General features: G+C 35.6%; 1 protein-coding gene across 3 annotated transcripts in view; it reads left to right on the forward strand.

Moving 5' to 3' along the window:
• Positions 3,628-18,938, forward strand: part of LOC109822722 — a 41,644-nt gene continuing 26,333 nt past the window's right edge. Inside the window, exons 1-12 of one of the 3 annotated variants that reach the window (XM_020388955.1) lie at positions 3,628-3,796; positions 6,031-6,245; positions 6,738-6,874; positions 6,950-7,060; positions 7,173-7,274; positions 7,384-7,495; positions 7,578-7,778; positions 9,820-9,988; positions 10,177-10,258; positions 10,351-10,444; positions 10,696-10,792; positions 12,087-12,180. In XM_020388955.1, the coding sequence (XP_020244544.1) occupies positions 3,784-3,796; positions 6,031-6,245; positions 6,738-6,874; positions 6,950-7,060; positions 7,173-7,274; positions 7,384-7,495; positions 7,578-7,778; positions 9,820-9,988; positions 10,177-10,258; positions 10,351-10,444; positions 10,696-10,792; positions 12,087-12,180 (1,427 nt within the window). In that variant the 5' untranslated portion in view covers positions 3,628-3,783. The remainder of the gene's footprint in view (positions 3,797-6,030; positions 6,246-6,737; positions 6,875-6,949; positions 7,061-7,172; positions 7,275-7,383; positions 7,496-7,577; positions 7,779-9,819; positions 9,989-10,176; positions 10,259-10,350; positions 10,445-10,695; positions 10,793-12,086; positions 12,181-18,938) is intronic. The other 2 variants (XM_020388954.1, XM_020388953.1) reach the window with 2 other exon arrangements.

Genomic DNA, 18,938 nt, shown 5'->3' on the forward strand with positions numbered 1-18,938 from the left:
CCAAATGAAGGTCTGCAATTAAATAAATACTGAGAAAAATTCAGACAATTTATGAGAACCCCATCGATATGGCAAATAGGGTTGCAGGGGAAAGAAAGGAGAGTTGATTAGAAACTGATGAAGGGATGGGGGTGAGAGGAGGGGGCCGAAAATATAATGGACGGGAAGAGAAGCAGAGAGGAATGAAGAACAAAAAAGGGAGAGGGTGAATTGAGCATAAATAAATTTAGAAATACCTTCTTCAATGTAATTCCTTCCTGATCCTAACCGATGCCAAAATTCTGAGAACTGAGGAAATGATGGCGGAGGCGTGGCGTTGATGATTAGGGTAATAATACTCATCTTTAAGATCATGGGACGACGTAACCGATGAACTGAGGAGATGGGCTGAGGAGAAGGGTAACCGATGAACTTGTTGGAGGACAGGAGGCGTAAACCAACGGAAATAGGGCTTTTGATTTCCGACGACGATAATGAAAGCTTTGTAACTATTATAAGGGATAACTTTGGTATATTTTAAATGGTTGAATGGTAAATTGGGGAAGGAAATTTTTTTCATGAACTCCCTCTTCTAAAGGGTAGATGATTATATGTAATAATGATCTCTAAATACTATAACTAATAATGTATAAAAATATATATGTTAATTATACTACTTAGCTATCAAGTATAAGAGTTAGATGTTGAATATATAAATTAGAAATTACTTTTAAAACATAGACATGTAAACTTTTAACACATAAGATTAAAAAGAATAACCTATCATTTGTAACATATGATCTATAAAATTAAGAGTTGCACTCTAAAGTTAAACTTAACACTCAATATTTAAAATTAACATCCATTGTGTAAACTTTACGGTTATCCTATAGACTTAACATGCAACAATTCTAGTTAAACATCAGTTAGGTAATTTTCACAACTAATCCCTTATAGTTCATAATCAACCTATGCAAAGTTAGATTTAACGATTTAAAAGTTTATAGTAATAATTATCCAATAAACTTGACACGTAGCACTGAAACTTAACTAAAGTTAAGAATTGATGAATAAACTTAACAATTGATATTCAAAATTAACATGTACTTATAAATTTAACAGTTGTGAATGACATACAAAGAGAATCCCACATCAAAAAAGGGATTATCGAACTCAAATTCGCCACTTCTCGAAAGCTTTCTTCATAGAATTGAGAAAAAACTAGGGACTAGGTAGCAACAAACAAAACTAAACTGTTTTGCCTAAATTAATATAGTAAAGAAAGTAGGTGATATTAAAAAACAAGAACAAATTACAGTCTAAAAATTTATTGAGAATGAAAAGAAAAGAAAAAAAAGAATAACTACCAAAGCTAAGAGAAAGGCCATATTCAACTTTTTCCATGAAACTAATAAAGAGACAGAAATGTAAGGCCCCCACTGCGTTTCTGTTGGGTGACGATCCATAGCAGGGTAGTCTCGTGTTTGAATTCCCAACATGAAAAAAAACCTCGGGCCAATGTCAACCACGAAGTGCAAGCGAGGATTAGTCTCATCCATAATATGGTGTGGGGATACCTTGTGAGAAGACCAAATAATAATAATAATAATAATAATAATAACAGAGAGAGAAAATGAAAAGCAACCCATATCACAAAAATAAACAATCACCATGTAGGTTTAATGAATCCTTTTTCTTTTCTGTATATAATCAAAACCAACAAAAAGAGGGTTTTATTCTACACTATTCTAGGGAAAAAAGAGAAATTTGTTTTCTATAAGAATAAATATCTAGGTGAGGAAAACATCCATAGAAAAGAAAATTTGATATCTTTCTCAGAAGTTTTTGTCATTAGAGGAGGAGAGGAGGTGGTCAATGGAAGAGTGAGATGGCGATGAGTTCAAGCGAGGGCGGTCTTGCGTTGCCGTTGGGGTTGAATGAGAACGCGCTCGAGGTCGGTGGTGCCGAAGTGGAAGGAAAGGTTCGATGGCAATGTGGTATTTGTTATCTACATTGGGTACGGCAGTGGCAGAGGTAAGATCGGACCTTGCCTATTGGAGGGGTGAGAGAGGAAGAGATAGATAGACTACATTAAAGGGGAGGGGTATTTTTGGAATATTTTTAGGCTTTTATCTCTCACTGCTGAGTTGACAACGTACAAGGGATGAAACACAAAAATGTCGTTTTTAGGGCTTTTACACATGGGAAAATACCACAGGCTTAGTCACAATAGGTTTCAATGTTTAGGGCCTAGGCACAGTTTTCCATTGATTATTCAAAGTTAGTGGTATATATAGCTCTCTACCTTACATTTTCTAGATGTGGATCAAGTGAAAATTACACTGTATATTTATTTATAATTTTCTACTTTTATTTAAAACATAATCTCTTTCGATTCATATATTGCTATATATAGCAAGAAGCCCCAAATCCTTGATTTGGCCAGGAAACAAAGCACTGCTTTGGGCCTTTCACTGGCAGAACTTGATTATGAAACTTTTTACCAGAGAGCCAGCACTACTACACTATCTTTATATTTTGATGTTTCTACCTAAGAGGATCTAGCCGAGCTGGTAAACTGTCTATGAGTAATACTCCCAAGGTTTTAGGTTCGAATTTCCTAGAGAGCACTCCTAGAAATTTAATTTCTCAAAACACCTGACACTGTACGTTGGGGGGCGCCCCCTTAGCCACTCTAGCTGGTTTGATACTCATACTCCGAAAGATCGTACGGAAGTTCCCTCGTCGAACCAAAAAAAAAATATTTTGATGTTCTAAAAGCAAAAGCTTGCAAAAAAAAACTTGGATTAGTCTTGTAAATTCAAAATTAGTGAGGGCCTTTCTACAAACACCCAGGATGCTTTTAAGGGCCTGTTCGTTTGTTTTCTAAAAACCAAGAAATGGAAATGGAAATGGTGAAAATATCAAAACTCACAATTTCCTCCATTTCCATCCCTAAAACTCACCCACAACATCCAATAAAATATTATTTCCATCCAACAACTCATCCACATCATCTAATAAAATATGATTTTCATCTAGCCACTCATCCATCACATCTAATAAAATATTATTTTCATCTAACAACTCATCCATCACATCTAATAAAATATTATTTTCATCCAAACATCACTCAACTCATCTCTTCTCATCATTTCAAATCACTCACATCATCCAGTAAAATTTTATAACAATTCACCTCATCTCATTAACATTTCATTTCTTCATTTTCATCCCAAAAAGTTATGAAAACACTTTTCTTAATCTTTCTCCACATCACCTAATAATACAATGACAACTCATCTCATCTCATTTCATTTCTTATTTTTAAGAATGAACCGAACAAAAGAAAATAAGAAACTACAGGAAATATGTTTCTTATAATTCATTTCCTTATTTTTTTCGCCAACCGAACACTCCAAAACTAGTTTTCTTAAAAATTCACAAACATCATCCAATAATAAGGTGACAACTAACATCATTTTAATTTTATTTCTTTGATTTCCTTCTTTTTTAGCCAACCAAACACTCCAAAAACAATTCTTCATTTTAATAGTTTTCCATTTCTTTGATTCCCCTCTTTTTTTTAGGCAAACGAACGGGCCCTAAGTTTTAACCGTAGCCAGCATGCTTGTCAGAAAACGAAATCACATCCAGGAGAACACGTAACTGCGCGGTGATTGGTGTGTCACGTTAGCCCCAACTGTGCCGGCGGCACAACGATTCACGCCGTATATAATTCCGGCGATTCAGCACCCAAACCGGTGTCCGAGATTACTTCATTCTCGATCGCCTGATCCGAAGATGGAGAACGCCGGTGAGTTCTAGGGTTTTACGCTCATTCTAGGGTTTCTAAATCCGCTCAATTTCGTCTCGTCTCAATTAAATTTTATTGATTTAAGTCGATTCATAGAGCTCAGTTCCTTCGCAGTACCTCCAGTTTGGGAGTAAAATTTCAGTTCATATTACAAATGTTAATTTTTATTTCAAAATTGAAATGCGAATATTATGAATCTCTCTCATTACTGAAGTTATTTAATTTGTCTCATTAGCGGATAACTTGATTACTCTTTACATAATTTAAGAGAATAAATGGACTGATGTAGTTTGACGAGAATGGATGCTATATCTTCTGTTTAACCTTTGCGTTATAGTGATTATTCCCTTTCAATTTACGGGAATTGTATGGGGAAAATCTAACTCTGCAAAATTGTGGACAAGAAATGAAGGAGAGAAGAAAATTTGAAAGAGCAATTTTGTGAGTGTAGTCATCTCTAATGCATATTAGAAAGTAGGTGTGAATGGGACTTTTAAGATATCGGCGATGATCTTAGTGGGTGAAACATGGTGGAATGTAACCCAAACTTTGGCCATTTGGGAATGCATTTTAGATTGTCTAGATAAACTGTATGTAAGATGATATTGGAGAACACATGCTACTTTTTTTTTCTTCTGAATATTGTTTTCCCCTCTTTTTTTCTCAATCGTTGTGATGTCTGCATATGTTATGTTGATCAACATCTTCAGAATATGTTGAGGACAAGGCTTCAGTATAATTGTTATGAAATGGTTGCGTTTTCTTTTAGATGAGCCACGAAAGAATGATGATAAGTCGATGACTGGTTGCCATATTGATTTGTGGAAAGGAAGCTGGTGATAGATATTGTGTGGGAAACTTGGAAACATGACTGGTGGTTCTTGTCATAGGTGGCTACGAGGGAATCTAGGTCATAGAAGAGTATGTCTTTAGTTTGTGATAAGAAATATTGCTGTTGAAGCAAATTTTCTCAGCATTCCTTGCAATCTATGTAATATTTGCATGTATCGATGTTTTCCGTGTACCAAGCGAATCACCATGTTAATCGGAACGGTGTCCTTGCGGATCAATTAACTGCTGAAATCAACAGTTATTAGCTAGAGAAACTACAAATATTCTGGTAGGATAAGTTTAGTTTCTTCTCTAAGGGCATAAATTAAATGTTGCATGTCTTCTTTTTTATTTTTTCTTATATTGAGTCTGATTTTGAGGTATTGTCTCCAGTGTTAACGATTGATATGTTTCTGCCTACAACTTGTTAATCATGGTCTTGACTATTTCATGTTTAGCCAACTAATGAGTTCACACATACATAAAAGAGACATGTACGCTAATAAGAGCACAGTTATTTGTGAATGCATATAAAATTATAGAAGGGAAGGAAGAACATCAAATAAAACAAAAATGCTTCCAATTTTATAATGAAAAGTGGGAATGGATTGTCCCTCTCGGAGTATGCACGAGGAGTATCTAGCACATAACAGATGCAATGAACTCAAGAATAAGCATTATCTGCCATTTTTGAGGAACTAACCATGTAAAGCTTTGTTGTTAAACATGAGCAGGAATAGGACCAGGAAGGCTTAATGTCCAAAGTTTTTCACTCAGAGCATCTCAAATTCTATCAAATTCAAAGCTAACCCTAATGGTGAGATTGTGGAACTAAGTGGAACATGGATGAAGTATTCACTTCAAACTTATGTGGTGGAGATCCTCTTGAATCTATGGACCACCTGCAGAATTTATGGGGCTACTACTAGGATCATAAACCACCTTGTGCAGTGTTTGTCTGGTGAGGACGCTAGACAGGCTGTAGAAAAATTATGTCAGACATAGTACTACTCGATTCACTAAACCCCCATGGAGACCTGGTTAAGATTGAGTGACTAGATCAGTGGTGTTTTCCTGGTTAAGAAATGGAGGAAGATAAATGACTACTTTAGTCATTCTGCTGTTTAAATGAATTTCCATAATTCTGTTAAACATCTAACTTTTCCTTATTAGAATTATTTGGGTGTTTTGAGGCTCAATTTATTGATGTTAATTATGAACTTTGGGCTTGCTCTATTAGAATTGTTATGATGTATTTTATTTTTTGTTGAATGGTTGCCTTTTCTTTTGCTTAATGTTTCAAGATATGTTTTATTACATTATCATAGTTCTTAATTTTGCACGTCTTCCAATGTGCATTTGTGTAAATGTTTTATCCGTATGTTCTTATTGACAAACTACAGGAGGGAACCCTCAGAATATCACTGTTCCCCCAGTTGAAGGTGTTGCTGGAGGAGGGACTGGTTATGGTTGGAATGATGGTGTTTTGCAAGACTCGGTTTCATTCGTTGGAGACGTTGATCCTAGAAAGGTTCCAACAGCAGATTTGTTACATGTGTGGTGCATGCCAAGCACAGCAAATGTTGGACATCAAGAAGTGCCTCGGCCATTAGAGAATGTAAGCCCTCTCTGTTGATGTTCTATTCAATATCTTCTATCTGCTATCGGAGAACTGTTATTCCGAGATGTGAGAAAACAGTCGTTCGCCTGTTTGGAGATGAGAATATTGGTTTATCATCTTGCATGAGTCCTACATGTTTACTGCTTCGGTTTGAATATGTTAATGCAAAAAGATCTGCTATTTACAAGGATATTTGGTTTTGCATGATTTGATTTCATACGGTTGTCTAGCCTACGTTCATGGATGTAAATTAGAGTGGAGGAATCATGCAATATTTGTCTATTTCTCCAGCATGACATAATGAGAAAATTAGAATTTACTAAAATCAAATGTTTTTTTTTTCATCATCAGCAAACGGTTGAGTCTTCATTGTAGTGTTCAACTGTGTTAACATTGTTTAAATCATATATTGCTTGTTACTTCCCCCCTTTCTCTTTACCTCTATGTATCATTTTTTTTAATCTTCTGATAATCTGTTCTACATTCAAGATATCTCTGTTGGCTGCAAGAAATGAGAGGGAAAGTGTGCAAATTGCTTTACGTCCTAAAGTTTCTTGGGGTAGTTCGGGCATTGCAGGGACAGCGCAGATCCATTGTACAGATCTCTGCTCCTCATCTGGCGATAGGTTAAGCCTCTTGTTCACTGTTCATCTGCATAGAAAATAAATCTTTATCTTAATAACTGATTATGATTGTGGTAGGCTGATTGCTGGACAGGCCTTAACTTTGCGACGAGTGATTCCTATCTTAGGTGTGCCTGATGCTCTTGTACCTCTTGATCTACCAGTCAATCAAATAAATCTTCTTCCTGGGTACTGCTTATTAAATAGATCATAAAAACTTTTTAGATATTGACAACCAGGTGACATTATTTTCGGTTATCTTTTCTTTCCTTAAGTAACATATTCATTGTTATTTCTGCAGAGAAACAACGTCAATATGGGTATCTGTTGATATCCCAGCTGAACAACCGCCTGGTCAATATGAGGGAGAGTTTCTCATAACTGCTGCCAATACAAATACAGAGTAATGGTTTCATGTTATATCTTAAACTAGATATATTTTGATCAATATATATATTGCCATTATTTTCTGTGTTGACTGGGTAACTATTATGGTTTGTTATGTCAATCAGCGGGACTTCAGCAAATTCTCTTGGCAATGTTGAGAAATATCAATTGTATAGAGAGCTTAAGAACTGCCTTGATATTGTTGAACCCGCAGATGGAAAGGAGTTGGAGGACGTGGTAAGCTTCTCCAGGAATGGGTACTCATTAATTTAATACATATCATTAAACTGCTATTAACACTTGGTCTTTATTATACTAGGTAGAAAGAGTGAAATCTGCAGCATCAGCTTTGAAGAGAGTTCTTTTATTCCCAACATTCCAGGAGTATGTTCAAGATAAAGACACAGGAGATATGATGGATGAAGATACTTTAACCAACGTCTCTATCCATGTGAAAATAAGTGTTACAGTATGGGATTTCACTCTTCCATTGACACCTTCCCTTCCAGCTGTATTTGGTGTATCCTTCAAATGTTAAAATCTTTTGCATAATTGCTTGCAATAGGCTATGCAATGTATTATTTTCTGTTTCTTCAGTTTTATATATGCAATGTATTATTTTCTGTTTCTTCAGTTTTATATATGTTTGATGTCATATTGGTAGATTGGTTTCCACTTGCTTTCCATCTCAATCATAACATTTCATTGCTTGTAGGTTGTAAACACATCGGTTATATGCTTCAAAAAAATACACCCAAACTTGTCTGGAATAATCAATCAATGTTATCGGAAAACAAACTCCACCTTTCTATAGAACCTAAGAGGGACCACAAACATTTGAAGGAATGTAATCTAAAGTACCATGGTTTTATGGACAGCTGTACTAAAGAATGGTGTTTGTTGGAAACTCAATGCTTACAAAAGTCTAAGTTGCTAGTTCTTTGATCACAAAGCAAAACTTTTTTGCTCAATACATCCAGTCCTCTCTCACTCACATGCCCTAAGCCCTAAGGGCATGTACCGCAAATGTGTAGCGTCTGAATTTGAATCCTTTAGGATAACACTGTTGCAGAACCTGTCACAGTATTATCTTCAAGGATATAGAAGATTACCTTCTTTCCTTTCATCACAACAAGAGAGCCTTTACTAACTCTCAAAACTCCACCTTCAGCCGAAGACCTAAAACCATTGGAGTTGATGGTGCCTAAAGAAATGAGGTTCTTTTTCAAATCTAATATGTGTTGGACATTGCTCAATTTCTAATAATACTATTGTGGGTTCTAATCTTAATTGACTGATAGCAACAGTTTTTCAAGACATGTTATTTATGCAGGAAATTCAGGCATGTTATTTATGCCGGAAATTCATCTCAGGCCAACAAATTTCTTTTTATCAAGATCTAGTTTTTGGCATGTGTGTAGACGAAAACAAACTTTAGCATTGTACAATGTTGGAGATTTGTGTATAGATTTTCCTTACAGAAGTCTACTCTGTTTTTTCCTGGTATGTTCAATACATTTCAAATAATTCTTGCGAAGTGAATGTTTAAAATATTCAGCTATCCTGTTTGATAAATTAGAATAGTCTAATATATTCCCTAATAAGACACTAAACAAACAAGCTAGTTAGCGTCTGAACAAGGGGCAGAGATGGACATTAACATTAAACAAACTAGCTGGTGTCTGAACATAGTTTCTTCTTTCTTTTTTCCCCTAGAGCCAGACTTTGATATTGATTTTCCAATCCCATGACTCTGAACCTGAATTGTTCATCGTATTATCTGGCCTTGGACTGTACATCAAATGATTAATGTTTTAATTTTTATATTTTAGTTTTTCAACACAGGTGTGCTGTAGCAGGCGACCCTCCAAAAATCATAATGTGGATCTCCTCGTCCTATTTTACTGCACTCTTAACCCCTGCACTAGGCTCCTCTCAGTTTCCTGGACATGTTTTTAGATTACAGGTTTATGAGGTATAATGCTAGTGCAAATACCATGCTCCAGGCTGAGCTGACCTGGCATTGATGCTGATATAGATTAATATGATATGAACGGAAGCTATATATCAGGCAATGCTAGCAAAGGTTTAGCGATCTAACTTCTTTCAGATTTTACCCAGATCTTCCTTTGTATATCTTTGGACCTGGCTCTGAGCATCAAACAGCAACTCCATGTCTGTAATCCCTTTTATGGAATCTATCAGACAGGTTGGACACAATTTTTTTAGCCCTTCAATATTACTTGGTTTCTAACAACGTCCCATATTGTCATATGATACCCAATACTTTCTTAACCTCAACATCACTTCTAAACTAGGTTATTGGGTTCTCCTTATCTGTCGTTAAGATTTTTTTGGGGTTCCAAATAAAAAATAAAAATAAATAAATAAATAATCGTAATAGTAGTAATAATAATAATAATTCATAATCAGTTGTTACACTGATGGCATATGCTTGTTGAATATGAACAAAATTACATCATTCTATGTCGAATGGATCCTCTCTGATGCTTTATTTCTTGAAAGTAGGAAAATAATGTGTATTCCTGACTATAGTCTAGATATCCGAAACTGTGATTGAGGATCGTTTTGGTGTGGCACATGGAAGTGATGCCTGGTATGATGCATTAGACCGTCACTTCAAGTGGCTTCTCCAATATAGAATCAGTCCATATTTCTGTAGGTGGGGTGAAAACATGCGGATTTTAGCATATACTTGTCCCTGGCCAGGTAAGTGAGATTGGTAGGCATATATAGTTTATCCATTCAGAATTTTGGTTGCCATTTTCTCACTAGCATTTAGATCTCGAGTTCATAGTTTTGTTTGGTTATTGGTGTGTCACTATTTAGATCTCGTCTTTATGATTTGATACTGTTTAAAAGTTGTCTATGTTATCATATGCCTCTTGTTTCTGTAGCGGACCATCCTAGATCAAACGACTATTATTCAAATCCGAGATTGGCAGCATATGCTGTGCCTTATACTCCCATTCTTTCTGGGTAAGTCATGGGTGGTACATGCATATATAGATTAGTTGGCTTTACTTTTCACAGGATTTATAAGCTGCCGATGGCTGTTTGACCTGTGACAGTAGTGACAGAGCAAAAGAGTCCTTGCGGAAGGAAGTGGAGATCTTGAAGACTAAGGCTCATTGGCGAAAGGCCTACTTCTACTTGTGGGATGAGGTATCTACATGGCATGGAACATTATTTTGTTGAAGTGCATTACACTTTTTTTTTTAAAGTTTATGCTAGATTTCAAAAATCCACAGACGGTCAAACAAACTCTGTATATGTTTCAATCTTGTCATTATTTCCAGTTTTCCACCAATTACTGTTTTTCTATATTTATCCATGGTAGTCATGCATTGCTTAGCTGTTATTTTTAATTATGGCTTGTCTTTATCATGACCTAATACGTATTCACTAAATTTCAGCCATTAAACCTAGAACAGTACGGCAAGATTTGCAGCATGTCTGGAGAGATAAAGGCATATGCCCCTGATGCACGCGTCTTAACCACTTATTACTGTGGTAATAATCCTCGACTGTTTTTTTCTTTTTTTTTGTGTGGCAGACTCAGCCAAATGCTTCTATGTCAATCCTTGGTTGTATTTTCACCCAGGCATAATACAGTTTCTTATATCATTAACTTTTTGTTTAGTCTATCCGAAACCAAGGGGAAGTGGTAGTGCTTCATGGTTTCGTCAAATAAACTATATGGTGCAATAATAATAATAATAATAATAATAATAATAATAATAAATAAATAAATAAATAAATAAATAAATACAATATCTTGCCTGCTTGGTGGCCTTCAATATTTTCAATGATAACACACCCTTTCTTTTGCTGTAACTTTATCACCTATTGATGGAGAATTGATGTCAGGTTGTATTTGATGATTGGTCATTTGAATCTTATCAAATTGTTTGTGGAAATTTTTTCGTATTTTGGGCTGTGCTTCAAATATAAATTCAATTTGATTGCTCCTGTTTTGTTTCCCAGTGCCCAAAAGTTCAGTATGTCAGCTCAGGGGAACTATTGTGTAAATGAGAATCTTCCAACAGTGTGGAATAGCCAAAAGAATTATTTGGTTATTTCAAATTACTGAAGATACTCCTGAGATACAGTAGCTTGTCTAAAGACGTTCCCGTACTGAACCCCCAAGCTAAACTTTTTTTATTCAATTACTTTATGGCGGAAGCTTTATCTACGCATAGGATGAAGTTGAAGAGATATTTGTAGCAGTCCTTATAAATGGCCTTTTCAAACATAACCTTCTTTATTCACCGAAATTGATTTTACAACTTAAGAGTACAAAGTAGCTGGTAGACAAAATTTCAGGATGTACTTGGAACTTTGATGTTTAGGGGCACTTTCGGGGAAAAAGTGATAGTTTAAATGATTTCGGTACTTTACCCAAATATATGCATAATAATAATAATAAACTATACTTACACTTCTTGATAAGCTTAGTTATTGTCTCAATCAGTTATTATGAAATGCTTATGTTGTATTCTTGCTCATCCTAGCATTTTCTTTCATGTTCCCACATTCTTTTATTTTTAATAGTTTAAACCGAGCCCTCTAGAACAGGTTGAAGAAGATAGCTGATGTAGAGTTTTGTCATATGGCTCGAGTCATGGCATGTGTAACAAGTATTTTCTTCATTTTCAGCATTTTTGTTCCAAAGGATTCTTCTATCCCTAATTTGCACATTCTGATTACTTATTGATAAGATGTTTCTTGAAGGACGACACTTAATTTGTAAGATATTAGATAGCCAGATATCTCTTTATTCACTTATGAATGGCTATTGTTTCAGGTCCAAGTGATGCACAGCTTGCACCTGGTACATTTGAGGCCTTTGTTAAAGTTCCAAATCTCTTAAGGCCACATACTCAAATCTTCTGTACAAGGTATATTTTCTTGATCGCTTGAACTTGCAAGTTTTTGTACAAAGTATACTTTCTTGATCATGTTCCGACAATATGCACGATGTCTCAGTATTGGCTGTTCTTACATATCTGTAAGATCACCGAGGTAAATCATAATACTGTTGCAGCATGCCATACTATACGAGTATGCTAAAGCGCAATGTTTTAGAGAGCGCTAGGCGTTTCTAGGCGTCAGACCTTACACTTATCACCTTTAACGTCGAGAGAGGAAGGATCGTTTTCGAAGATTCAAATCATATCCTTACTGTTTTACTTGAGATAGACTTAGGCAAAGAGTTTTAATCTCTGATACATTTTAACCTGATAAACTCTCTTCAACTATTACTATGCTTAAGCGAGCAATATACCTCTTTCTAACTCTGTATAGTCTGTGTAAGTAGCCCGTTCTCCCCGTGGGAGCAAGGGCGGCCTAGGTACCACTTAGATTTAAGCAGCTGCCTAAGTGGGCGTCTAGACCATTTTTTAAATAATAATAAAGCATCAGTCTTAACAGGACATTCCCACTATCAATTGACTGATATATAACAAACCACTCTTTATGAGGACACATATAATAGGAACAACCTGAATCAAGAACTGATCTTGTGAATGAATATTAGAAACACCATCCAAAAGAACTTCATGTGAACTAGAAGACTTTTTAGTATCACTAGCAACTAAATGTTTCACCTCCCAAGACTTCGACCGAGTACCGTCCTTTGCTTTAAGCATTGGACAATTAGGTTTTATATGCCCAAACTTCTGACAATTATAACACTCAAACATTTTTTCTTGGCCTTGTCTTGATCTAGACATATTTCTAGATTTGCCTCTACCATCAACATCCTTTTCAAGTCGACCATGAACAAACAAACATTCGGCTTGATCCTCACCTCCCACTGTAGACACTTTTTGCATTGAATCTTTTGAATGTAAAGCTAACTTAACCTTCGGTTTGATCCTCACCTCCCACTGTAGGCACTTTCCGCATTAAATCTTTTGAATGTAAAGCTGATTTAACATCGTCCAAACAACCATAGAGCATGCTATTGACAAAATTTTTAAATGAGGGAGGTAATGAACATAACAAAATAAGGGATTGATTTTCTTTCTCAATTTTAACATCAATATTATTTAGTATATATGAATAGTGTAAATTTCATCTAAGTGGTCTTTAATTCGCGTACCTTCATGCGAAGGGTAAAGAGACATTACTTCAAGTAAAACTTGTTGAGGTCAGAGATTTCGTCATGTACAAGCACTCCCAACTTGGGCAATAGGTTGGCAATGATATCTTCGTCGGCAACCTTTCGTAGATCCTCATCGGCCAATAGAGTTGTATTACACTATGCTCCATCTCTAGCTCTTTCTTCTCATCATCAAGCATGGATTTTGGCTCCTTATAAACTAAAGTTGTTTCTCCCGTCAAATTTTTGCACCTTATATTTAGCCGAAGAGTCATCATTTTGACTATTTGAGCAATCCTTGTTGCACTAAAAGAGTCATCATTTTGAGCAACCCTTGTTGCATTAGAAGAGTCATCATTTTGACTCCTTATATACTAAAGTTGTTTCTCCTGTTAAATTTCTGCACCTTATATTTAGCCGAAGACTTCTTGAAGCCCACTAGAATGACACTGAAGCTCTAATACCAGCTTGTTGTAGGGGGGATTTACTACTTTGTATCATGTATATACAAAGTAGCGAGTAATACAACACTGAACAAGCACAGTAGAGACAGAACAATACACAAGAATTTAACATGGTTTGGTTAGTATCTTGACCTGCATCCACAGGCGTAGAAAATAGAGGAATTCACTAAGCAAAAGAGAAAATTACAATAAGGAGATCACTCTCTGATCTCCCTAAAAACTCACTAGGAATAACACAAAAAGAATTGCTCAATATTTTTCTCTTTCTTTCTTTTTTCTTCTCTAACTCAGTTCTTTTCTCTGGCTAGAAGTACATTGTGAAGCGTTCATCCTCATACCCTATTTATATGGATTATCCCCTATATGAAGTGGACAATGAGATAATTGTAATAATAGGGGTAGAGTGGAAATTTGGTGGGCTCTACTCTTACCTAATTTACACATGCAACATTAGGAGGAGAGTTCAAAATAAACTCATATTCAAAACTCAAAGTCGAGTTTAACATTATTAATACATTACTACTTAGAACTGTATGTTTTAAGTTTTGTTATCTTTTTCTAGTCAAATATATCATATGTAACTAAATAAAAGAATCAAAATAAATACTATTTTCCAATTGATTATGTTCTAATTATTCAAGATTCTTAGACTTAGCTGGTAACTACCTAAGCAACCATAAGAATCATCAAACCAAGTGAAAGACAATCAAATAGGGAAGAAAGTGAAGCACATCAGAACCGATAATGGGATAGAGTTCTGTTGCATAGAGTTTGACCATTTCTACAAGAATGAAGGTATCGTACGACCACTGTTTTAAAAAGCATCCGCCTAGTCCTCCTAGGCGGTACATAGGCCGCCTAACTAGCGCTTAGCGTCAGGGCGATATCGAGGTTGAGAGTGTTTAGGAGAGCATTGTCTGCTTATGTGGACTGCACTTTTTAGGCTTTGATCGTGATTTTCTATGTTACAACATCCATGTCCTCCAACCTCCTTCAAACTCCTTTAACCTCTAAATATGAACACATCCACTATCTTCTCTGACCTTCAGCAAAATCTTCTCGATCACCACTTAAATGAAGAAAAAAATCTGCCTAGACATCATTCTGGCATCTAAGCTTTCTATAACATTGACATTTACTATCAGTTATTGTAACTAAAAAGAAAAAAGAAAACCCCCCTAAGCTCTAAGTGTCGGGTCCAACGGCTAGGCTTCCTAGCGTTTTCTATAACATTGTTAGTTATTATTTTTGCTATTTAGTATTTAAGTATGCATGGTTTATTGAGAATTTAAGATTGCTATCTATCTTTTTTGTAAATTTATATGAATTTAATATATATTTTTATTGATTATTATAATTAAATAATTTTAAAAATAGCCAAACGTTTAGGCGTCGCCTAGGCATCTAGGCGTTGGCTCGAACACCTAGTCCGCCTAGTGCCTTCTGTGACATTGTGTGCGACATCGTACAGTGCGACAAACACTACAACTAAACGGATGTGCAGAAAAAATAAACAGAATACTTTTGGAGAGAGCTTAATGCATGCTCTCTAATGTTGGTTTGGCAAAGGAGTTTTGGACCGAGGCAATCAATATAATTTGCTATTTGGTAAATAGATTTCCTTCTACAACAATTAATTTTAAGACTTAATAGACGTATGGTCCGGTGCCTCTGCTAATTACTCTTATTTAAGACTTAAGGGTATTTGGTTGCCCTGCTTATTTTCATGTCAATAATGATAAGCTTGAACTTAGAGCAAAAAAGCTATCTTTCTTGGATGTGCTACTAAAGTGAAGGAATATAGGTTATAGTGTCCTGATCCCAAGTCACCTAAGTTTATTATTAGTAGAGATGTTACTTTTCATGAGAAATCAATGCTTCACTAGAGAAAGAAATTTGTTGCTGATATTGTAGGTATCAAAAAGGAGTCTAGCAAACAGGTAGAGCTAGAGAACTCCGCTTCAAAGGGAGTGTTTAAGGGCGCTCATATTGAACCAGTTGATATTGTCGAGGGTTTAACTTTAGATGATGATACACTCAAAAACAACAATACAATATTGCCACCAGGAGAACAAAAAAGGCAGAACCAGCCTTCTCAACAATATGGTTATACAGACATGATTGCCTAGTGTAGCAAAATCGATTGAGATCCCAGAGTCTTCTGTCTAAAAGGAGGCTGTTTGTGACAGTGAGACTGTAGATTGGACCATTACAATGACTGAAAAGATGAAGTCTCTTTACAAGAACCAAACATGATAGTGAAACCTCTTAGGGGATAGAAAGTCGCTGGCTGCAAATGGATCTTCAAGAAGAACGAAGGAATCCCATAGACAAATTATGTTATGTACAAACTCACTCGACACGTACCCGTACCCAAACTCCTTGAACACTCTTGGAATATATGCATACATTTATTTAAGCATATACGCAATTATGCAATGTATGTTTTAATTTAAAACGGTTGTCATACATTTTCTAGACTTGTATCCTACACATCCACTTCTTGAAACTTGTTGGACATAGGTCTGGTTCTAAATTATGATTTCGAAGGGCCATTCGGGTGTCTAGTTCAAAAACAGTGATTTTCCAATTTATAATCCAATAATAATAAAAGAAATATAAAAATGTTACAGGGATTTTAATTCTCATCCTTGTTCTCATGTAAATTACAAATTCCAATATATAATATATGTATGCAAGGTTATTGATAGCGGATAGCGCCGCGTAGCCGTGAGACATCGCTAAGGCTATTTGGGGTTTTTGTTACAAAATATTAGTAAAAAGCGCAAAATCAAATAGCGGTCTAATTTAGATATATATATAAATATTAAAAAAAATTAAAGAAAATTTTAGAAAATATGAAAGTGTATATTTGATGATTTAAAGAGATCCTAAACACGAAATAGACATGTAACCGTCATATAATACCAAAGACGACTGTAGCAGGAGCCAGGAGGAGCTCACAACGAAATATTGAGCGACTCCTTCAGTGTGATTCGCTTCGCTGGTGGTTTTGAGTGAGATTAAAGAGAGCGATCTCCTTATTGTAATCGTCTCTTTTTATTAGTGAATCTCTACGTTGTCTTTGTCTGTGGTTGTAGGTCAAGATATTGACTGAACCACGTTAAATCATTGTGTTCTCTTTGTCTCTATTATATTTGTGCAATGCTGTGTTTATTCTCTATTTTGTATAGATATCTTCTGCATTGTGAAGCCTTGCGCAGAATTAGATCAAACTTGCCAAACCTTTCAGAAGTAACTGTTAGAGGATGACATATATGAAAGCACCAAGCTTAGTGAATTAGGTGTAACAATGCTGGTGCATGAAGCTGCATAAATTTTTTGGGTACAAACTCGTAGCATTTGATGCTGTGAATGTGGGAGTATATCAAAACTAAAGCCGACATTACCTTGAGAAAGCTGCACAATCATTGAGATGTGTCCATAAGGCCCTAACAAATAAGGTTGCCACAAATGTAGTTTTGTCTAAAATGTGATCAGGATGAACCTAGCACAAACATTGAAGCAGTAACTGTGACTGATCCATTCCTCTCTTTTTGTCAATTTGCTGATTGGTGGATCAGAACAGAGTTGGCTTGCTGAACATAATGGGTTGCTGTCAGCGTAGAATTGATCATAAGGTGGAGCATCAGGAATATATGAGTTTAGGGCATATAATGTGGGTAGTTGGTGTGCCACTAGTCTAATTCTGTAAGATAAGAAAATATTTGATAGTAGACATCTTCACATGTGTGTGTTGGAGTTATGTTGCATCTACACCCATCTATCCTCAGTTAACAAAAATTAAATCAATGGTGAATTTTCATAAACTAGCACATAGTGTGAGTTGTTTTCTATGATTTATAGGATATATCGGTCATGTTGGCAAGAGTGCCCTTTTCGTCTATTTATTCCTGTGCTAGGTTTTTCAAGAAATATGGTTATATTTTTGTTAAAAAGGTGTTAAGATGGTGGGAAAATTTATTGTATGCTACAAAACCAAGTCGATGAAATTCTAATTCCTTAAAATCATTGTTAGGGGTTGCTTTGTAGAAAGTAACAACTGCAATTACTAAAGCTACAATGCACCGAACAGAATGGTTACAATTGTAACGTCTTTTGCCTTTTTATAAGTTGCAGTTGCAATGCAGTTTCCTCAAATCAAACAGCTGTATAAATGTACATTACTAACTGAATCAAGGACATTTGGACCGGATAATCTAAGACAAGGTCATCTAGCAAAATATCAACAGGGAAGGGGAAATGTGCTAAAACTTTAAGAGTATAAATATGCTTTAAGCCCCTTAATAATTAATAGAGGAAACTAGAATGAACAATATCATTGCTTGCTCCAGTTATTGTGATTCAATAATGATGATTTGCTTGCAGTTAGAGAAATAAAATAGTTGTTCAAGATTCAATAATGATATGTCAGCAGGATTTGCACACTTAACTCTAGAGTCGGAGCTATTTATTTCCTTTGTTTGGATGGGGGTGAATGAGGGGTAAGGGAAGGAAGATAAACGGATTAACCTTGTTTGTGAGTTTTTTATTTTTTGAAAGGGAATGGAGAGAAAGGGAAGTAACAAAGTTTACATCCCCTAACCTCCATTCTATATAATTTGGTGAACCCCCAAATTGGAGTGTAGAGGAGGAGAATTGTTGTGGACCATCATGATACAAATCCGACGGCTTGGAAATAATTCGCCTCCATTCCCTTTGCTATAGCTCCCAAACATGATTAATACATTTTCCCTCCCCTTCCTTTCCTTTACATTGTTTTCCCTTCCCTTATTTCCCTTCCCCTTCATTAGTAAACTCCCAAACATAGATAAGTTTGTTAAGTTTCTATAGGTGGAGTTCGCATGGGATCCTACATTGTAAGCTTTGCCAACCATGCTTGCATTGTGGATATTGATTGGTTGAATAGGAAGTCTTGTTTTTGATAGCTCTAAGCAAATAAAAGTAGACATTTGTGATCTTGAGAAACTAAAGTTTGATAGAACGTGGCTTGCTTTTTACAGTTTTTCCTATGCTCACTAAAAGCTATTCTGATCATATTTGCCTCGTAACTGCAGTCTTTATGAGT

This window comes from Asparagus officinalis, chromosome 8 (genome assembly GCF_001876935.1).
Source record: "Asparagus officinalis chromosome 8, Aspof.V1, whole genome shotgun sequence".
Taxonomy (NCBI): Eukaryota; Viridiplantae; Streptophyta; class Magnoliopsida; order Asparagales; family Asparagaceae; genus Asparagus; species Asparagus officinalis.